This window comes from Podarcis pityusensis (genome assembly GCF_964106645.2).
Source record: "Podarcis pityusensis genome assembly, chromosome: 1".
Classification (NCBI taxonomy): Eukaryota; Metazoa; Chordata; class Lepidosauria; order Squamata; family Lacertidae; genus Podarcis; species Podarcis pityusensis.
This window is the reverse complement of record NC_138028.1, coordinates 33,298,815-33,322,177: the sequence shown is the minus strand read 5'-3', so window position 1 is coordinate 33,322,177 and position 23,363 is coordinate 33,298,815. Positions and strand designations below refer to the sequence as shown.

Here is a 23,363-nt window from a genome sequence, read left to right as displayed (position 1 = left end):
CACTCCAGTATCCCTGCCAAGAAAACTTCATGGACAAAAACAACAGGCATATGCACGTTTACATGTGTATAAATCATAATGAATACAGTAAATCTTACTTCTGAATACAGTGGTACCTCTGGATGCGAACGGGATCCGTTCCGGAGCCCCTTTTGCATCCTGAGCAGAACGCAAATCGCATCTGCGGGTCGTGATTCGCCGCTTCTGCGCATGTGCGTGATGTCATGTTGAGTGTCTGCACATGCATGAGCGGTGAAACCCAGAAGTAACCCATTCCGTTACTTCCGGGTCGCCGCGGAACACAACCTGAAAACGCTCAGGCTGAAGCGTCTTTAACCCGAGGTATGACTGTAATCCTGTATAGGATTGTGCTGCTAAAGACTAAAATGGGGCTGCAGGAGCAGCCGGCAGGGGAGGGCAGCACCTGTCATCCCTGCACACCTGCAGCTGGAAGAAGAGCAGATATAATAAACACGCCCACATTGCACCCTAGGCTAAGGTTACCAGACGTCCTCATTTCCCGGGAACAGTCCCCGGATTTACAAATCAGTCCCCTGACAAAATCCATCTATTTAGTAGGAAGCTGAAAAGTGTCCCCGGATTCATTGAAAAAAATCTGGTAACCTTGCCCTAGGCATGTAAGCCTAATTTCACAGAATCCTTTTTGTTGAAAACAGTGCAAAAAGCACTTGCCTGGGTATCCATTTCTTCACCATGTGGATCAGAGTCTAGAAGTTAAACACACTAATCCTGAGATCGCCCCCCTCCCCCATCTTTCACACAGCTCATATCGATTCTATGAAAAATCCTATTTTGTGAAGAGGAAGAAAAATACTAGGAAAAAGAAAGAAGCCTATTTGTATACAGTGTGACAGTTTCTCCTTGCCTCTACTCTCCTTGTCTCTATTTAATTTTAATTCTTTTTTTAAAAAAGAAAGGTGAAGTTGTTGTGCTTTAAAAAAAAAAAAAAACCCCAGGATTATGCAATGAATAATACAATGCTTAAATCAAGTAAATTTACACACATGCATCAATGATTTTGACTCTCTCACCAAGATTGCAACTGGGGGGGCACTACATTAACAATCCCATCTTAAATTAAGTAAATAATTTGCTTGGGTTCATGTGGAATCCAAGTTCATAGGGAGCAGCATTTTACATAGCTGTGACATGTTAGCATGACCACAGCAAAGCTGGGGATAGCAAGGAACAAGGTGAAACCATTTTGGGTTTTTTAACAAAAGCATGTATTACAAATATCAAAGCGCTTGTAGTCAACATTTTATTTTCCTGAACAAATAATCTTTTTTCTGAATGTCCCATGAAGTATGAGTGTCTCTAAATAATAGTTAAACAATTATGCTTGTGGAAATATGAATTAATGGCACAGGTTGTTGACACAGTCTTCATCCTTTAAGGGAAGGTCAGACCTTGATAACTTTATACCTGCTGGTTTGTACGTGGGAGGATATTAATAGGCTAGTTGTTGAAAATAATGCTGTTCGAAGTACAGGAATCAGTCAATGGAGCCCATTGAACAACGTACTGTTGGGGTTTTTTCTGGCTCTTTAAAAGTTCTTCATTTATGTTATTATAAAGTATTTACATTTGTCTAAGAACATGTAAGACATGCATAGGAGGCAAAGTGCAAGATGACATTATGTAGCTGAGCTCTCTTTTATATGAATTTCGGACCCATTTATCAGAGCAGAGGATTTAAATAAGAGAGGTCCCACTGACATTGTTTCAGGTATTGATCTTCCAATTACTCTAAAATGGGGAAGGGAAAAAGAAATGACTTCAGCCTTTTAAAGCAATTTTTATTCTATAAAAGCCTACACTAATTACAGTTGCACAAATAATTCCTTATGATCCAGACCTGCAAAAGCTTTCACCCTGATCCTTCACACAGTCCTTGGAAGAAGTCCCATTATCTTCAGTGGAATGCATTTCCAAGCAAGTGCCTTAGGATTGGCCTCTTGTCCTGACTCAAAACACATTCACTTCAATAAGGGCTCCCCCCCAGCCAGAACTCACTGGAACTCAGTTCCAGCACCCCTCATTGGTGAGTTCTGGCACCCTTTCCCCCCTAGAAAAACAGCACTGACTTTAATTCAAGAAACTGTACAAGAGACAGACAGCAATGTGACTTGATAGCAGCATCTTTACTTGCAATCTACACTTATGAGTTCTGCTCAAAAAAATCTTGCAGGGTCTTTAAAGCACTAACATCCACACCCACCCACCCTGTTTCAGCCCAAGATATTAGTGCACATTGCTGATACAGATAAATATCTAGATGTACAGCTACACTGCAACACTCACCTGAGCCCTGTTTGACTGCCTCAGAGCATCTCTGACGCAAAGGAGGAATGAACATCTGTATCCAGGGGTCAGTAGCTGCCCCCCAACTACAGCTGGATCAGGGTCAGAAATGATAGCTAGGACGTGGGACACCTCACAGGCAATGTCTTCCACATCATTTTCCACTCTGAAAATGCAATTGTGGTGCAGAGCTCAGGAAGGATTAAACACAGTGCCTTTGGGATAGGCATGGGTATTAGGGCGGCCTAGTGTTCTTGTTGTTCCTGCCCACTACCATCTTGCCTAATAGCTTCTCGCAGCATGGATTACTAGATGGAGGGCAGGGACTACCAGCCAGCATGATGTCTCTGAGTACCTTTCCCTGCATGATGCCTCTGAGTACCAGTTGCTGGAAATTGAAGGTGGGCAAGATGCCCCGTGACGGGGTGAGCTCCCGTTGCTCAGTCCCTGCTCCTGCCAACCTAGCAGTTCAAAAGCACGCCAAAGTGCAAGTAGATAAATAGGTACCACTCCAGCGGGAAGGTAAGCGGTGTTTCCGTGTGCTGCTCTGGTTCGCCAGGAGCGGCTTAGTCATGCTGGCCACATGACCTGGAAGCTGTACGCCGGCTCCCTCGGCCAATAAAGCAAGATGAGCGCCGCAACCCCAGAGTCAGTCACGACTGGACCTAACGGTTAGGGGTCCCTTTACCTTTACCTTTAAGATGCTCTCATGCTCATGCCTAAATTGCATGCTTCCCACAGGTGTTTGGTCAGCCACCATGAGAACAGGATGCTGGTCTACATGGGCCATTGGCCTGATCCAGCAGTCTCTTCTTATCTGTGAATTTTAACTCTGAAGCTTCTCACATCTGCTTTTTAGGATAGAGGGACTACCGATACTGCACCAACATTCTTTTTGTACACGATTTATGCTGGTGGTTGCTGAATATGGGTTTCCCCCTTGCTTCCAGTTGGCTTTGGATCAGCTGTTTTTCCACACACAGAACACATTATTTGGATTGGGGGAAATCCCATTGAAATCAATGGGACTTACTGCTAAAGCACCCAACTGAGACCAACGTGTTATATTTTTACACTGTGGTAGAAATAAGCTATCGTTATAAATGAAAATTGGAGATCATATTTGGCAAAAAGGTTGGGTTGTAGACAAAAAAACAGAACTTCATAGCTATTTAAAAAAAACATGTATTTGGAGGAGGTTTTGCTTTTAATTAAAGATTGGGCTGAAGATGTAATTAAAAACATGTTGGAAACAATGTATACCAGAAGGCTATGTGTGTATATAAAGTATGTATAAAGCCTTTTATTTTTATATCTTGAATGCTCTAAATTAATAAAGAAAAGAATTAACTGAGGTGGATCTGATTTCCTTTTTAAAATCTTTCATTCCTTCACCGGAGAGACCCAATGCATAACTGATGACAAAATGACCCTCCCAAAAGACTTGCCTTTGGTATGAGACAAAAAGAACCAATTACATTTCTGTTGACTTTGCCTACTGAAGCACATTTCAAAGAAGTCAACGTGGTCAAATCCAGACAAAAGAGATATTTTTATATTCATGTCAGCACAAGTATTTTTTAAATGCTGAGAAGGCACCTCTGCTTTTACTGCGTAGTGTATGCCTCTATACTTCAGTGCTTTTTTATTTTTTATTTTAAAGAAAGAATACAAATATTGCAATCCATACTAGATTCCTTTTGCTTGAAATCTTAGGGACAGAGTTTTGCAAAGCCACTCGGAAGAAGTACACCAATATATATGGGTGGCTGGAGTTCTGGATCCTAGAAGATGTATAGGGCACATGTCAGTTTTTACTCTCAAACATTTTGTTTTTTAAGAGTCAGTTTTTCTGAGCACATAAGAAGAGAGTGTTGGATCAGGCCACTGGCCCACCTAGTCCAGCATCCTGTGACCAAACAGTTGCCTGTAGGAAACCTGCAAGCAGGATTCAAGCACAAGAGCAGCCATGCTTCTGAATACCAGTTTCTGGAAACACTGGCGGAGGAAGAGGGATGCGGGGGGGAGCACACCGCACCTGGCAGTGCAACCCCAGTGGGCTCCACACCATGCCCCCAGGATATGCGCCAACCCCCCCGGGACACGCGCCAGCCATGCCCCTGCCTGCTCTCTGCACACACACACACACACACCCCGGTGCCGGAGTGTAGGAATGATCGCTGGGTTTGTGGAGCACACTCCCTGCCCACAGGCAGCCTCAGCTGCCTGCACACGTGACCTTGGGGTGCGAAGCACACTCCCCCAACAGATAAGGCCACAGCTGTCTGAACATCTTGCCCTCTGTCCAACCTTTTGCGGTCTCAGTAGTCTGCGGTGTCCTGTCTGTAACCCTTGTCTCTGAGACCTTTGTCTCCTTCATCATACATTGTGCAAGGGGAAAATGACACGGTGGAAACAGGTGCCAAAATAACTTTGTACCACCCCACGATCTCGGGACTGGAAGATGTGTAAAGGTCACAGCCCAAAATGTATCTGCCTGGGTTTGCATATTGTGTCAATAAAAGGAGCCTCCACAGAGCTGGCCAGCAGCTTGCTTGCAGCTCACCTGTGCGCAGCTCACCTGCATTATCAACTCCTGCCTCATGTCCTTCACTTCACCGGAGCATGAAGCTCCGCCACTGTGCGCCACTGCACGCACAAACACACAAAATATCATGCAGAATGAAAGAAACAGGGTTAAAATCCAAATTTATTGAAGAAAAAATACAAATCGTTTCACTATGAAAAGTTACAGATTGATAGCCAGTTTCCTAAATGCCCTACCTCAAGGAGAACTCACAGAAAAATGATATAAACATCATAACGGGAAATCAGTTCATTTAAAGGCACACTACATGTTACATTGAAAATGTGTTTGAAGGCCAGGCTTGCTTGAGGTTCTAAATGTCTTTTTCTTCATAAAAATATCCATATAGAAAGCCCCAGGCTAAAATGGTGGATTGGGTTACTGGCTCCATATCCATATTATTTGTGCTATATTTGCTTCCAATTACTGAAACATATTTTAACAGCCATTGCTTTAAACCATCTGCTGCCTTGGGAGTTGTGTCTTTGATCACCAGTTTTCTTGAAGCCACCGAGAAGCATATTCATAAACCAGAAGCATCACTGCACCACCTAGAAGAGATAATTTTATTAAATACAAAATTGTAACGCTTTGTGGCTTTAAATTGCATACATGTATTTTACCAACAGGACCAAAATGGGACCTGTAGTGTAGCGTGGGGGGTGCCAGGGGGTCAAGGCCCTGGGCACAGAATCTTTGGGGGGGGGTGCACAGAGATCTCTGCATCCTGCATCTCCAGCAGCGGGGGCTTGATGAGAGTGGAGGGTGAAGAGCAGGACTTCCTCCCTCCCCTCTCCGTGGATATATCCTACCCTGCCCCCAAATCTGCTCTGGAGGGTTGGGGGCATGAGGGAAGTGGAGAGGGGGGAAACGATCCATTGTGCAAGAAGAATCCTTGCGCTGACGGAACGATTCTACTTAGCGTTGCTTTGAATACAACCCACATTGTTTAATGCCCACTTCCTGCTTTCACCTGGGCTGTGGATCTTTTGATGGAAGAGCAGGTATGTCCTGCTTTCTCAACTCCATTCATAATCAATGTCTGAAGCAGGGACCCCATGCATATGTGCATATGGTCCTATATGTGAAGCTATCATGCAAGACCTTTGGAGAAAGGAGTTGCAGTCCCCCTCCATAGCCAAGCTATATGTATGAACTAGATCAGGCAGAGGCAAACTTGGCCCTCCAGATGTTTTGGGACTACAACTCCCACCATCCCTAGCTAACAGATCCAGTGGTCACGGATGATGGGAGTTGTAGTCCCAAAACATCTGGAGGGCCGAGTTTGCCTATGCCTGAACTACATCTAAGGGTCGTTCCATCTTTCTATGACCCGCAGCTGGCTGTGTGAATGAAAAAAACATTAGATAGAATCCATTGCTTTTGCTTCAAGAACATAAGGAGCTACTGCTCTTGGACGGGATCCTTCTGTGAGTGCAACTAAGCTGCACTGGATACCAACTGTTGCTTTTGAGATGATGCGATATGGCAGTTCTAATGGCAACGGCTTACTACCTGGAGAAGTGTGCATGCACACAAAAGCTAATACAGTGGTACCTCGGGTTAAGTACTTAATTCGTTCCGGAGGTCTGTACTTAACCTGAAACTGTTCTTAACCTGAAGCACCACTTTAGCTAATGGGGCCTCCTGCTGCTGCCGCGCCGCCGGAGCAAGATTTCTGTTCTCATCGTGAAGCAAAGTTCTTAACCTGAAGCGATATTTCTGGGTTAGCGGAGTCTAACCTGAAGCGTATGTAACCTGAAGCGTATGTAACCTGAGGTACCACTGTACCAATAACAAACTTAGTCTCTAAGGTGCTACTGGAAGGATTTTTTTTATTTTGTTAACACAGGGAAGTTATCAAGCCAACCCAAAGTCAGAAATACTGTGTGATAGAGATATGCCAGGTTATTTATGGCATAAGCTCTATAGGCAAAAGCCTGACTCATCGGATGCACAAAGCAAATTGAATTTTGACCCATGACAGATTGTTAAACAATGGTGTAAATGAATACATGGAGGAGGGAAATGAGACTGAGGCTGCCAACTCTGCCCTTGCCCTTGCTGTATCATAGCTGTCAACTTTTCCCTTTTCTTGTGAGGAATCCTATTCGGAATAAGGGAATTTCCCTTTAAAAAGGGGAAATGTTGACAGCTATGTTGCTGTATTGATGATAGCTTCTGTGTATAGGCTCTGCATTGTTACAGGGTACAGATCAGCATTCCCAACATATATGTGTTAGGGCATAAATCCTGGGCACAGGTTAGAATCAATGGGTTGTAACCAACAAAATCAACTTATTAGTACATGGACTTTTGCCTATCAACAGGACTTCTCCTCCTCCTCCTTTTCTCCTTGCATGCCTCTGCACCCAACCACTCAGAGAAGATTTGCGGTTGTAGGGAGAGGGAAGAGGGAAGAAGTCTGGTTGTACAAGTGGAAGTCCTTGCACCTAAAGGGGTGACATCATTAGGTACAACACAATTGTGGAGACTGAGAAAAGAGCTAATCCCATTTTTTCCTCCTCATGTTTATTTCTACATTTGCACCTCTACAGGTACAGGGCTATAAGAATTTGCGAATGGTATCTAGAATGCATTCTAAACACACAAGATTCTTACACACTTAAAAAGGTGTGTGCTTGATTATATGGATCAGCTATAAAGGAAGGTTTCCTTCCATGTTTCTGCCCCATGTTTCTGCAGGCAGCTATGAATGAGGCTGCATCAATTGCTATAAGAGCAATGAAAAATTGCAATAAGATAAAAACTCAAACAGTCGTTTAATTTCAATAATACAATATTTGTATTTATATATATTTCATCTTAATAATATTTAACAGTAATACTGAATATTAAGATAACATTTACAAAAATACCATCAAGGCAGGATTAAATGCACTAGATTTTTTAAATAAAAAAATTACCTGGTCCTAGTCTCATGATTTTAGGCACCAATCCTTTGTACAAGGCTAAAAATCTGTAGAAAACAACAAAGAATGTTTTTATTTAAATTGGTAGAAGGAGGAAGGATGTATATTTGCTCAATTTCTGAGACAATGCACTAAAAATGTATGCAAAATAACAAATGTATACAATGCTTGGATTTTAACATCTTGGCCCAGGATAAATTGCGGATTAATGTTCAGCTACGGTGGCTTTGCTGTGATCCCTTCTACTCACAAACATGACTTTAATTAATGAGACATTTGCTATTTGTTAATAGCAGCTGCACTATACTTTTTTTTTAGTTGTGAACTTTCCAGAGAACTCTTGATATGAGGTGGTATGGAGGGACTGAAAATAAGTATAAATACAAATGAAGTATACAAATGCAGTACACTACTTGAACAATATTGCTGTGCCTGAGTCCTCACTTTAGACATATGTTACATACACTAAGTTCAGGGTGTTCCTTACATGCTAGTTTCAAAAATGAGAGAAATTATACTGCAGCAGTTTGGTATGAATGCACCAAGTCAATGTTTGCATTCTCATCTTGCTATTGAGGCTAGCATGGAATGGTCAACACAAACGCTCCAATCTCTAAAGAAACAGAAACGGGGGAAAGAAAGACAGAGAGAAAGGTTACGATTTATTTGATGATCTCCATGTTCTCTATAAATGTTATGACCAGTTCTGAAATGTGGACAGTTTTAATTGTCCTTCAGCCACTCTATAGATATATTCCAAGATCGATTGGGGCAAAGTAAGATGCAATCAAGTGGACATTTTAAAAATCTGTTAAAATGAAGTTCTTGTTCTTTGTCCTGTGTGCTGGCCACTTTATGGGATTCCGATTCTGGATTGCATTTTCTAATGCTACCACGAGAAAAATATTCAGTACATGTTGCCTGATGCCATTTGGATCTGAGTGGAGCAGGGAATGCCACTGGTTCAAATATTCCTCCTCAACAAATTCAACTGGAAAAAATCCTAGGAAATGGCAGAGTTATCAGGGTCCATTTTTCTGGATTGCCCAGTCGCTTACTTAAGCAAACTGGGACTTCTCCTCAGCTGCCTAGTATACAAGAATGAGAACAAGACAGGCTCATCAGCTGCTCTCTGAAAATGAGAAGACCATTATAGCATCACATCCGTTCACCCCCCAAAAATAGCACTTCTGTCAGGGGCTACTTAGGAATCTTGTAACATAGGAAGCTGGCTTTTTACCAACAGAGTCCATCTAATTCACTATTTCTGACATTGACTAGCAGATTTCCAGACAGGTTTCTTTCCGGGCTCAATCCTACTTGGCAATGCTATGGATTGAACCAGGACCCTTCACTTGAAAAGTATGTGATCCTATCACTGAGCTACACCTCTTCCACATTCACAATTGGAGCAATAAAATACAATATATATTTTCTAATTAATAATACTGAGGTTGAAAGATGTCTACAGCTACCAGACTGATGCAACGGTGAAAAAGCAGAAACGACTTGCTGTAGACTTATTAGGATATTTTATACATACTCTCTCTCTCTCTCTCTCTCTCTCTCTCTCTCTCTGTGTGTGTGTGTGTGTGTAGTAAATAAAAATCCAGAAAACTCAGATAAAGCAATACTTTTCCTTTGTAATGCTTATAGGCACATTTCTGAAATGCTGCACTCTGGAGTGCTCCTGATACATAAGCACTGCGAAGGGTGGCTTTTATGGGCCTCATCAAATCTGAAATATAACAATGTGGTTTTATGGACTCATGTGAACAAGCCAGAGACCTGGATATTTATGATTGAAATAAGAATGCTTTACCCTTCTTCTTTATAGACCGTTGCCATAGTTTTAAAACAGGTCCTGTACTTGATCTCTCCAGGAACCGGCTGTGGTCCTTGAATCCGACTTTTTGCAACATCAAAAGGGATGTTAATAACTGAGGCTATTGTTCCTGAGGCTAGCCCGATTCCAAATTTCCTCAGAAACTCCAAGGTTGGATCCTAGATAAACAAACAAACAAAAAACCAACAAACAAAAGGGGAGCGGGTAGGAGAGGGAGAAAATGAATGAGAGAGAGACAGAAAGAAACTAAAAGAGGCACAGAAGCACCTCAATTGGTTAAAGACTATAAAGTAATATGCATTTAATCAGAAGTCTTGCACGACACGACACACTCCTGTTATTCTAGCGGAACACATTAGGATTTCCTACGCTGGGGCTTGTTTTCTTGACAATCCTATTGGCTATGTTTTTACACATGGTCTAAATTGCTGAAGTACACATTTCCTCACACAGGATTTATAAACACAGTTCATAAAGCAAGACCGGTACGGCATATGGGGATGATTTGTATAATTGGGCTTCACAATGTACTTAGTATTACTGTATCAAAACGGGAGAAATCCAAGCACACTATTAGCTAATTGGCCAGAATATTTTACAAATGACAGCAACTTCCACCATGAAGCCTACTAAAATGCTCATTTGTGTGTTGGACCCCCAAATGTTAAATTAAATAAAGGCTAATCTCAGTCTGCTGCTTTCCCCCTCCAGGTTTTTTACATTTAGTTTCACGTGTAGCTGATGCACTGTACTAAGCAGTAACGGCTTCCTGCTATTAACAATCCAACAGCGGTGCAACTGCAAAGCAGACAGCAGCGCCCTGTGCATTATAAACAGTAGTAACTCACTAAGCTAATTGGCTGAAGAATTTACAACACATTGTTCCCAAAGCCGACTATTTTGCCCTGATTTGAAAAGGTACAAACTGGCTGTAAAGTCAGCCTTAAAACAACATTTTTTCTGTATGGGCTGAGACAATCCAACTGTGTTCATATTTCCTCAGACAGCCTTCCTACCCTGGAACATCAAAGTGCTCAATTAGTTTATTTGGAAGTGAAATTTTCCTTAATAAAGTCTAATCCCATATGTGTGAAAGCTGGGAGCTGCCAGCGAACGCTGTCATACTGGATTTCTTAGGTACTTTACAATATGACTTTAAGAAACCCCCCTTTTTTTTAACCAGGGAAGCAAGAATAGACCCCGTAATTTCTAAACAATATAGTAACATACAGAGCACATTTGTTGCGACACATTGCCAGAAGATTTCTTAGAAGGAGCAAAATGGGCATAAAATCCACATGTGGGATCGGGCCAGATTCTGTCTGTCCACACTAAAAAGCTCCAGTTTTACATCTCAAAGCTCAAAACATAGTTTATTTTAGCTAAAATGTCAAGAAGCGCAATTTTCAATTAATATTATTACAGCATTATCAGAGAGGATATAAGCTGCTAATGGAGCTTGTAATTTTCCTGTTAAGAAGATTGGATGGGTTCACAGCAAGTTTTGGAAAAATGGTAGGGAATACAGTATGTTAAATACATGACAAAAAGGGGAAGGAACAATTTTACTTGGGGATTGGAAAAGCAGTATAATAACTTACTATAAGAAGCTTTTGGAAGACTGTCAAATAACAACCCAACATATTTGCCAGGCTGCTGACATAAGCTTTATATACTGAAACCATAGAACAAATTATGAGCAAGTTGGTAGAGAGACTTATCAGCAGGGGAACTTCTGCTGCAAGTTTTAGAGTTTTCATGGCACGTTGCAAGTGTTGGCGAAGCCACCACAAAAAAGAAGCAGGTGATCTCTAGCATCAGTCACTGTATGATAGGCCTGTATGCACTGTGAGTAGGATGCATATGCTTTAGGACCTCTATGGTTTAGGAATTGGATACACGGCCTCGGCCCTGTATACCTGAAGGAGCGTCTCCACCCCCATCGTTCTGCCCGGACTCTGAGGTCCAGGGCCGAGGGCCTTCTGGCGGTTCCCTCACCGCGAGAAGTGAGGTTACAGGGAACCAGACAGAGGGCCTTCTCGGTAGTGGCGCCCTCTTCTTCAGATGTGAAGAAAATAAGCAGTTATCTTCTCTTTAAAAGACATCTGAAGGCAGCCCTGTTTAGGGAAGTTTTTAATATTTAATGCTGTATTGTTTATAACACTTGATTGGAAGCCGCCCAGAGTGGCTGGGGAAACTCAGCCAGATGGGCGGGGTATAAATAATAAATTATTATTACAGTGGTACCTCGCAAGACGAATGCCTCGCAAGACGAAAAACGCGCAAGACGAAAGAGTTTTTCGTTTTTTGAGTCGCTTCGCAAGACGAATTTCCCTATGGGCTTGCTTCGCAAGACGAAAAATGAAAATGTCTTGCAAGTTTGTTTCCTTTTTCTTAAAACAGTTAATACCCTATGGGAAACCGTGCTTCGCAAGATCAAAAATTCGCAAGACGAAAAAACTCGCAGAACGAATTAATTTCGTCTTGCGAGGCACCACTGTATTATATTACACTAGTTGCTTCCCTTAAAGCCCTATGGCCTATCATTATCATAATTGAAGTTAAATATCCTCCCAGGGAAACAACACAATACAGTGTTGGGTTAAAGGAATGATAATGAGCTGTGGGGCTTGGACTCCCAAATCTGCCTTGTAGTCATTTCATAATTTTGGGCAAGCCTGTTGCTTCCTTAGTGTGCATCATTAGTTTGTTTTCTAAAAAATGGGTGCTGCAGAAATAAATGCAGAAGCATAGGGTTGATAACCGGACTTGTGACTGAGACTCTGCCTTATCTTTAGCTTGAGGTCTTGTCTCCATCTAGTCCAGAGTTTCCCAAACTTGGGTCTCCAGCTGTTTTGGGACTAAAGTTTCCATGATCTCTCATCACTGGTCCTGCTAGCTTGGAATGATGGAAGTTGTAGTCCAAAAACTATTGGATCTAGTTCAACATGGTGTTTCCAACAGTGGCTTGCTAAATGCCCCAGGGAAGTTGATAAGCAGGGCATCAGGGCAACAGAATTCCTCTGTTGCTTCATTCTACATCTGACATTCATAGATATTCTGCCTCTGAACATGAAAGAGGAGGATGGTGACAAAACTAGAATTAGCTGGCTCTGCCTGTCACTGGATATGCCTTCCTTTGACCTCCCTGCCTTTTGCTCTATCAACCACAAATGGTCTCAGTCATGACTACATTATGTTTCTTATTTTATAGAACTAGGCACCCACCTTGCTGACGGGAACGATATTTTTCACATTGAAGTAGAAACCAAAATAGACCATATTGAAAACTCCATGACGTCCCAAGGTAGCAGACAAGCCTTTGTTGAGTCCCCGGAGTCCCAAACCATTGGCCTGAATTATCTGCCGAGCTTTGGCAAAGGTAGATGGCTGCTGTATTGAAGGGGGGGAAAAGCAAAGTAACCATAAACCATAAGCCCCTTTTCCAATTCGATGCTTAACCAATCTCCGTTGTAGAAGACAATAAATGAAATGGCCCAATCCATATTAAAATATAACCAAATACAATAATTTGCCAAGTAAGCAGATGCACATGTGAATAGGTAATGAATATAAGGGCATCTGTTCTGAACTCTACTTAGAAACATGCATGCACATCCATGAATGAACTAGGAAAGTTCTCCCATGCACAGCAGTCAGGGAGGGCTGTCATCCTCTCCTGTTACATCGCCCTTAAGAACACGAGAGGCTGCCATGGATCCATTGAGCTCAGCATCATTTGGGAAGCTCAGAGTGAAAAGCTTCAATGAAAAAGGTCCATCTCAGTGTGTGTATAGGGGGATGTTCTGCTGCTGGTGGAAATGGTGGGGTGAGTTCCCCTGTGACAAGCAGCCACCTGAGGTGGTGGAAGCACCTCCCCGCTTACTCCACCACTGCCACAAGCAGTGGAACATGCCCCTCTTGCCAAATTTTGGGGAGAGAGAGGCATTCAGGTGTGTGGCGTTTCATCTCGTCTTCACTGACTCTGGGGCAAATCCCTTGCAGAACTCCCCCCTCTCACCAATGGGCAGAGGGGACCCTCTCAAGAGATAATTCAAGAGGTGGTGGCCCAGGAGAGGACTTTATCTGTGACAGACCTCAGGTTGTGGAATTCATTCCCCACAGAAGTTCCTTTGGCACCTGTCATATGTTGAAGGTGTGCATCTCTTTACCCTGGCACCGGACATTTGAGTGGGAGAGAGATTTTGAACCCACCCTATTCTCTTGACTGCAATCTCTTCTGGTTTTTTTTAAATTTTAATTTTTTTAATTAAAGTAATAATCATAAATAAATAAGAACAAACACGTGCACCCCACCACCAAGACCATTCCATTGTAATTATCCAACTTCCCAAAATTTCAACAGACTGCAATCTCCTTTAAGTGTTTTAGCATTGTAATTTTAAATGGTTGAAACCTGCCTTGGGACCTTATAGTGAAGAGTGGGTAAGAAATCATAGAATATAGAATCAGAATCATAGTATTTTAGAGTTGGAAGGGATCCCAAGGATCCCAAATAATAATAATAATAATAATAATAATAATAATAATACTGAACTGTCAGAGGCCTAGTTTTGATTATTTTAACTATAAGATCTGGAAACTCTCACATTCTAGGCAATAAATGTATCACAAGCCAGATAAAAACAATCCTGTTCCTAGACATATATTTCTAATGAACAATTGAAGATATTCTAGACTCTTCCTTCGGCTTCTCTTGCTTATTTGGGGGTTATTTTGACTATAATATCTGAAAAATCTCACACTTTCAGCCAATAATTGGAACCTGTGGCCCTTCAAATGTTGGACTCCATCTTCCATCACGACTATTGACCATGTTTGCTGGGGCTAACAGGAGTTACATCTAATAAGAAAAGCCCTGCTAGATCATACCAAAGGCTCATCTAGCCTAACATCCTGTTCTCATGGTGGCCAATAAGATACTTATCGGAAGTCTACCTATCTTGTTGGAGAGCACCAAGACCTGGAGGACCATAGGTTCCTTACCCCTGCTTTACACTACACTTGAACCACAACCACAAAATATCAATTTCCTATAAAAATATTCCTAATAACCATTGTAAACATTCCTTCTAAATCAGCCAGGGAGAGGATACTTTCAGATTAGAGGAACTGTGTAACTAATTTGTGTGTGACCATTTCTAGAGTCTTAAACTTTTAAAACTCCAATGCATGACTGTGGAAGATTGCTTTTAACATTTTTTACTGTTATGTCTTTAGCCCCAAGTTAAAGATTATTTTTTCTTGTCAATTGTTTGCTTGCTTAACTTTGCTTTTCACTAATGTTACCTTTGTGTAGTCAAATATTTAATTAGAAAGGCAAAACTTGACTTCCACAAGGATGCTTAAACAGGGAAATGAAGACAATTTTGACTACTGCTTTGTAAACGGTGCTGATTTCAATGCACTTATTTGTTTAATGAGCTCCCATTGCAAAATGCCAGCAAAAATGACCAACAGATGATCCAAATAATATCCAACCCACCAGGTTAGTGCTTATTCAGGTGACAAGCAAGCTGAATTTCCTTTTAATATTTTGTTTCACTCAGATTTACATATATCTAACAGATATCTATGATTCACTTTGTAAGAGTAAAAAGCAAATCTCACACAACAACAGACTATATGGCTGCAATAGAATATAGGGCTTTATTGTAAACTTCCCAGCAAGAACTTAATGCCCAGGGAGAGGCATACAAATACCATAACAATATAAACAAATTGCTATGGTAATATTTACCTAGGTCTGTCCAGACCATGATTTTAGTATGCTGCAGGCAGTCTCAATAAATAACAGGAGTGATCTATTTGGAAAAGCCTTATGTAAAAAACATACAACTGATTCTGTGAAGCTCGTTAAGATTGTTCTGAAAAGAAATGATAAAAATTCAAGGGGCAGGAAATGATTCTTTGATTAATGTGTTGCATCTATGGAAATGTGTGTCATGAGCCAAGTTATGTTAGGGGGGCATTTGAAGTGCAATTCTATGTATCTTTACTGAAAAGTGAGTCTCGTTGAATTCAGTGGGGCTATTATTATTATTATTATTATTATTATTATTATTAAATTTATATACTGCCCTTCATGTGAGGATCACATATCGAGGTGAGTATAGAAGTGCAGTTAGACAGTGCAATCCTATACCTGTCTATTCAGAAGTGCACCTGATTGATTTCAATGGGACTGAGTGCAATCCTATAACCCTCTGAAATGTTGATGGATCAAGAGAGGTAGGATTGAGCATGGCCACCTCTCTGCTGGCATAGAGGAGCACCACTGCTGGCGGAGGTCCTGAGCTCTGCTTAGCAGGCGGAAAGCTATGACCAGCGGTTGTCCTGCTACTTGTAGCCAGCAGAAAACCATGAAAGATAACCATGGGGTGAAGGCACCAGAGGCCTTGAATTTACAAACAAACAAACAAACAAACAATGGCACAGCCCTGGGCAGTGTGGTGGCAGCAGGAACAAGGGAAAGGCACTGAAATCTTCTCTCTGGGGACCTGCCTGCTTCCTCTTTCACGTTAAGCCACGGTTTTTCTCATTTGTGATATACAAACTGGGTCTCAGTATAATTGATATCAGTCGTGGGGAAGGAACCCTGTAGTATTGCTGTTAATCACTTCACTCTGAAGTTTGCAATTTGCTTATTACACGTAAGCTGGGTATATTATTTAATTTTTGTGGCTACCTTAGTGTCCGAAGTCAGATGAGTCTGTACGGAAAACGTCCCCCCCCCAAAAAAAAATCTCACTTATTTAAATGAGGAGTGGAATTTTCTGTTTGTTTTCTTTAGAAAATTCTTGAGCATTTTCCAACATGTCAAGACATACTGTTTGCTGGTAGATTCATTTCTGCTGCATTTGAAGTAAAGAAAATGTGTTTCTTTAAGTAAGAGCCCTGAATAAAAGGCATACAGAATAACTATATTCCAGCAAGGAGGTGGTGAAGTATGCTGGGGGCTTCGGTTATCTTTTTGTGCTTGAAGTGCAGGTGGTCTCCGTGCTCTGGAAAGGAAAGACTCCAAATGCAAAAGCAGCTACCCAAACCACTCTGTGTTGCAAATGTCCATACAGTCTTCCAACAAGAAACTGCTCTACACCCACCAAGCTAGCCGGCTTTAAAAGAGAGTTAGACAAATGCATGAAGGAGAGGGCCACCAATGGCTACCATGCCCTCCAACATGTTGAATCCTAAAACCGGGATGCGCATCTTACTGTCCATGTTCCTGCATGAGTCACGTGACTCATGTGACATCACGGAGCCCAAAAGGATGCAGGTTTTTTGAGCCGTGCATTTTGGGGTGCCACATGAGATCACAGCCCTACACGAGATCTCAGGGTGAAATTGTGCAAGATCAAGGCGACGTAAATGGCAGCTATTCTCTCATGGGTAGAAATGGGATGTCCCAGTTTTTATTGGACACTTGCGGGTTGTGCGTGACTAGCCATGATGGCTATCCTCTGACTCCACAGCTGGAGGCAGCAATTCTGAATACCAGTCGCTGGAAACCACAGGAGGGGAGAGCACTCCTGTGCTCAAATCCTGCTTGTGGGTTTCTCACAGGTACTTGGGTGACCACTGTAAGAACAGGAGTTCAGCCTACACTCGAGTAGGACCCTGGCAGAGACACATGCCCAACTGGCATGTTCTCTCCCTCCTGGCCTTTCGTTTGGGAGCTTCAAAAGCTTTCTTCTGCCCAAACATCACAGCGACCGATGCCAACCGACACCGGCACACTTAGGGATCTGCAGAGTGTTCACAGTTTGCCTGACAGACCTCAGGAACTCAGCATTTGGGCTAATCTACTTTATTTACATATAAACATACACGGAGCACTGCAACATGGCTCCCTCTTTCTCTAGCATCAGACAGCAAAGAGAAAAAGAACAAAGGACAATAGTCCCACTTCACAGAACAAGTAACACAAACATCATGTTTCCGTCACCTCCCACTCTGTGGAGTCAAAACATATACCATCATGTGATAGACAACAACACCATGACTGCAATCATGGATCAGGAATTCTAACAGGGAGAGCACTTCTGTGCTCAAATCCTGCTTGTGGGCTTCCCACAGGCATCTGGGTGACCACTGCCCATGGGGTGGGACATGCTGCCTGGACCCTCTCTGCTACCTCCCCCTCATCTGTAGGGTGGCTGAGGGAGAGGCGGAGGGCAGACGCAAGTCCTATGCTGCCATTTCAGGCAGCACGGAGCTTGCAGGCACCCAAGCCACCACGTCACTCCCAGACGTGTGGCTCGGGCACACTGCAGGGCCCGCGGTAAGTGCCAGCCCCTGTGGTGTGGTGCCCAGTGCCAACCACGTTTTGTTACATTTGTTGACTGAACTAAAAAGTTTCATGAGCCCAATTTTGATTTTTTAAAACTTATTTTTTGTCATTTTGTCACCCCCTCCCCCCAGTGATGACACCCAGGGCAGCCGGCACCCCCTTTCCTCCACCACTGCTCCAGATCTGCCCTACCAGGAGTGCCACTCTGCGGACAGTAATGACCTAGTTGGGCCAATGGTCTGGTTCAATATAAGTCAGTGTTCCAGAGGTATAGCCTCATAATCTTCTGGCCTAACAAACGTAAGAGTCTATATGTACTGTGGCTTTGAGCACCTTCATGCTCTCTTCTATTAGTTGATTTTCAGCATGTTAGTAGAATACTTTTTTTGGAGGGGGGTATTTACTGCATAATGTTAAAAAACCAAATTGTAAGCTTACCATTCGAACTGTAAAGTTTAGAGAGAGAGGATATATATTTAAAACAAAAAGCTGCTTCCTTTCTATTCTTCTCCCCTTCCTCCTATCCCCTTCCCTTTGTTCTGTGCTGGTACCATGCCATTTCCTGACCATTACAGAGCAAAGGATACCCTAGGAACATTGATGAGGCTCCGCCAAATACTTATTTCCCACCGCATCGTCCGTATCAAATTTACTTCTCCAGCTGTTTTGAAATGGCAACACTTAAACTGGGACCATCACTTGTTTTAAACTGCCCCAAGAGATTCCCCTCTTCCTACAGCTCGCTCTTGATTAACATTCTATACTTGTTATCCAAGCACTTGCGTTTCCCAACATATTGAAAAAATATTCCAGTTACCATACCTCTGTGAAAGCATCCCGATTTGCCTGGAGGCTAACCTTGACTACTTCAAAAGGGTTAACCACAACTGCTTCTGTTAGCCCGGATCCCAAGCCAGCAACTGCAAATGTCTAAAAGAGTTAAATCAATCAGTTTTCATGCACACTGCGGTAAAACATCCCCGTACATCACATTCTGAAGTTGAGCATTAAGCTGACTGATATGATGAAAGTCGAGAGACCTACCCTTGTGCAGTAGTATACCATTACTAAACAGCTTTCGTCCTTGATTAGATGTTGACAGTTCATGCAGAAGAAATTACAAAAGCCACAAACCACATTCCAAATATTCCAAATAAAATGTCAAAGTCCTATCAACAACACATTCTCTCTAGATGGGGGTGGGGAAGCTTTGTGACTGATTTTAAGAAGTGCATATGTGGTAAAGCGTGCCCTCGACATTCTGTTTAAGGAGAGTTTTGCCTCGTGAAGAATAATTTACACGTTATTATGAGTATAATATAGACACAAAGGCAGCTCTTAAAACCACTTACCAGGGAAGTATAAAACAGTGACTTAATTAGGTAGTAAATCTAATACAAAGAAAACACAGGACTAAATAACTGCGCTTCCTAGTTTCTTAGAAGAAACGTTTTCCAAGGCAGAGTTCACCTCTGAAACAACTTAAGTAAGGTATTAGTAATTGATGGCAAATACTTATATACCCCAAATAACATACTGGTTGGTGCTATGGCCTCATTAGAATGCAACTGACAGTCAAGGCATTGATACGGTAAAACAGAGTAAAATCACTTAAGAGTAAAACTTTTTTCTTTTTAAAAAAACACGTTTCCTAATATTGAGCAGTCTGGTAATAACCCAGTAGAGCCTTAGCTGTGTTTAAGAACATTGATTTCAGTGGACTTCTATTTCATATTATTTCCAAGCATGCAATACATTTTGATTGCAGTGGGTTTTCTGAATTCTCTGGCTCCTCCAAAGACAGCTGAATCTTGGAGGAGAGTTCATTTCTGGAAAAGCTTCTGACTCTACATGGGGTTAGAGGAAGAATAGAGAAATTGCAGAGCATGGGAGGAAGTGTTTGTGTGTGGCAGAGGCTGAAATCACTACATGCTGCTAAGACCCACTGAATGCACTGGGGCTTGCTTCTGAGTAAAGATGAATTATACAGTGCTGGCCTCTTTAGACCCTGCAGTTCATAAGTAAAACAGAATCAGCTTCCAGTATTCTTCAACATACTGAGTGAATAAGCTCATGAGTTGTATGTGACATACAGCCAGATATAATCATCATACCAATATGCATACAATAATGGCACAGTCCATTGCCACCACAGGTGCAGAAATATAATCAGTTGATTTGAAGTGGGCTGGGTCAAAATATAGACCACTGGAATCAATGGGTTTAAACACACTCAAATCTATGATGGAATATAGATGTTGTAGACCCCCAAACCAACTTTTTATCTGCTGGGGGGAAATTTGTTTTCTTTTTTGTGAACTCTGCCAGATCTAGAGTCATTCTGCCTGACTTCAGGTACATCTCTTGTTTGCCTTCACCATCTCCTTGCCGAAAAGCCCTTGAATCATTACTGTCAGTCTCCTCTGCCAAGGCTTTATAACACGAGAAGTATTCCATAGTCTATGAAGCGCAGTAAAGAATGCTGTACAGCAAAATACTGCTTTCTCCTAGAAAGCAAAATGAACCAGAGCTTTCACTGTTAAAAAGGTATGTGGCAACTTTAAGGATTTATCTCATGATCTTTGGGAAAAGTGGCAGTCCACAAGAAAAGGAAAGGGAGAAAGAGAGAACCTTCAAGGACAATGTAATAACAGTAATATAACAGATGCATTCAATAACTAGAATAGTAATAACTCAGTGTTTTCATGCTGACTTTATATCACGCTGGCCAATTATGCAAATTCTAATGAAAGGTCTCTTCCTATATATGGCGAGCAAAAATATGCCTGTCACAAAACTTCCACTGAGAGAGCCAAACTCCAGAAATGCTTCCAATCCTATAACTTGTTTAACCAAGAAATCTATAATCAGGAGTTTTTGGTTTGGTTTTTTTGCTAGTGCACTCTTCCAATTTGCTTTTTGATAACAGCATTAAAGTCACATGGACTGATTCCTGGGTGGCCAAGTTCCTAGGATCTATGAGATGCATCCTGCCCAAAGATCTCCAGGCACAAATTCTCTTCCATATTTTGCACAAACAAAGAGGGTGGGATCCAGACTGGCAGGAGCAGCAGCTGCACTTGCACAATGATACAAAGATCCTCCTTCATGTGGACCCTCTCTGAAAAGTCCCCTATCAAGGTCCAAAATTAATGAGGGGCTGCCATTGGAAGGACGTTTTACTCTTCCACTGTGTGTGAGCAAAAGTTCTTTCTGCTAGTCCACAAAGCATATGGATCTAACCCAATTTTTCTCTTTTCTCTCTGACTTGTCCCTCCATACATGTGTCTTTGCTCAACCTACTTCATTATATTGATCAATGTGAGGGGAGAAGGAGAAGGAGGAAGAACTATAGTAAATCTCCCTATTCCCATTACAAGAGTGTATAACCCTACTTACCAGTGCTGGTGACAGTGAAACATTTCCTAGTAATTTCTTGTATTGTTCAAAGGTGAAAAACTGGAAAGTAAATAGAGTGAAATTTAAAACTCAAGAATGGAGTAGAGATTCTTATCAGAGAAAACTGTTTACCTTTATTGGTCTAACAAAAGACAAAGAGAATGATTTGATCTGGTGGTCCATTGTTGAGTGATTAGTACTACACACAGGGCTTTGGTTAAATTTGAATCAGGCAAATTTTGTTCTCATATCACTTAAACATATATTAGAAATATTCAGACTATATATATATACACACACACACACACATATATACACATACATACAGATACCAAGCACTCAATCCAATTACAGCAGCCTTGTATCTCAATGTCTTCTTTCCTCTTAGCCCAGAAAGAAAATAATAATACTTTCCAAACTTCTTCAAAAATCAAATAACCATTTGTCATTTGTGTAGCTTCTTGTGCCAAGAACAGACTGCTCCTTACCAAACAGTGCAAAGCTTTCCTCCTTATTCCAGATAGTGAATACAGGGCAGTTTTCTCTTTTTCTTATGATCATTGAATGTCAGTTTAAACAACTTAGACTGAACCAACACTTGCAAAATCCATCATTGTTGAGATCAGCAATACTGTGCTATTATGATTTGAGCAGTTGACAAAACAATTCAAAATTGCTCCAGTCTTTGGTACAGGAATCATTCCTTTAAAACTTGGTAAGAACATTGTTATTGGATCAAGCACAGTATTAACGTTAAATATCACCATCGCTATTGGGTTGTTTTTTTAAAGAACCAAAACGAAACAATGGTTTGGATCCAGAGGTACCCAAGTGTAAGGCTGCTTGAACCTGGACTTTTCCACCTCCGGATCCCCAGATAACTTTTTAAAAGCAGAGTTTCCAACTGTGCAAATTTCTCACTAGAAACCCCCACACTAAAAAGGGGGGCAGGAAATACAATAAACACAAATAGTGCTTTGCTCCTTGCTTACACTATGTACCAGTGGCAATTTCTGCCTAAGAGTCAGGAGAGCTTATCCATAATACAGAAATGATTCATTCATGGATCTGCCTCCATTCAGTAACTAACAGGTGCCAAACCAGGAGTAATTTAAGGGCATTTGCAAGCATGTGATGAAGCATTACCTGCACAAAGATGACAAAAATGTGGTTCGGGCCACAAAGAAGGTATTTTAATATGGTTTTGGCAGTTTAAGTATGGAAACTGAGCACATTCTTCCCTTACAAAATTTGTGCACATGCTTACATGCTGCCCCTGTCACAGCCTTTGGTTAGGTGATGAATAAACACACAGACCCAACATGTCTAATTCCTCTCCTCTCATTTTTCACACTGTACGTTATCAGCTCTCCAATTGCACACAATTTTTCTCAGTTCCACATTTTGCACACTAAACACACACACCCTTATTAGTTCCCCACTCCCAAACTCTTGTATGACATTTCGAATGTGGTCCTGCAGTGGGAAGGGAGACTTGCCCCAAGCCATCACACTCCATGGGCATGTGGGGGTAGAGGTAAATGTAAGCAAAGCTGCTTTCTGCAGCAATTGGCTGTGTGGAGATTCTCATGGCAAAATCAGCCACACAACTGATCCAGCAGACTGGAACAGTAACTTCAACACTCCTTTCTGGGTACATCTGCACGACCAAGTACCCAGCAGAGAACTCGGCTGCATAGCTGTACCAGCCATGTCTCTCTCTTCCCCACACCTGCCATCACAAATGGCCTTGTGGGCCAAAGTGGGAGTTGCACCAAGCCAAATTTGGCCTGCAGGATGGAGTTTCTCCATCCACTTGATGTAGAGGATTTACATCAGGAAGACGAGTCTTACAGTAAGAGCTGTTTGACAGTGGATCGGACTCCCACCAGAGGTGGTGGACTCTCCTTCCTTGGAGGTTGGATGGTCATCTGTCATGGATGCCTTAGTTAAGATTCCTGC

General features: G+C 41.9%; 1 protein-coding gene across 3 annotated transcripts in view; it reads right to left on the bottom strand.

Moving 5' to 3' along the window:
- Window positions 1-5,017: 5,017 nt before the first annotated feature.
- SLC25A21 (solute carrier family 25 member 21) overlaps window positions 5,018-23,363 on the bottom strand; it is a 222,351-nt gene continuing 204,005 nt past the window's right edge. For 2 of the 3 annotated variants that reach the window (XM_080979239.1, XM_080979241.1), the window contains 6 exons: window positions 21,402-21,461; window positions 18,825-18,932; window positions 12,920-13,084; window positions 9,668-9,849; window positions 7,840-7,892; window positions 5,018-5,463 (listed from right to left, as the gene is read on the bottom strand). In XM_080979239.1, coding sequence (XP_080835365.1) covers window positions 5,402-5,463; window positions 7,840-7,892; window positions 9,668-9,849; window positions 12,920-13,084; window positions 18,825-18,932; window positions 21,402-21,461 — 630 coding nt within the window. In that variant the 3' untranslated portion in view covers window positions 5,018-5,401. The remainder of the gene's footprint in view (window positions 5,464-7,839; window positions 7,893-9,667; window positions 9,850-12,919; window positions 13,085-18,824; window positions 18,933-21,401; window positions 21,462-23,363) is intronic. The other variant, XM_080979240.1, reaches the window with a different exon arrangement.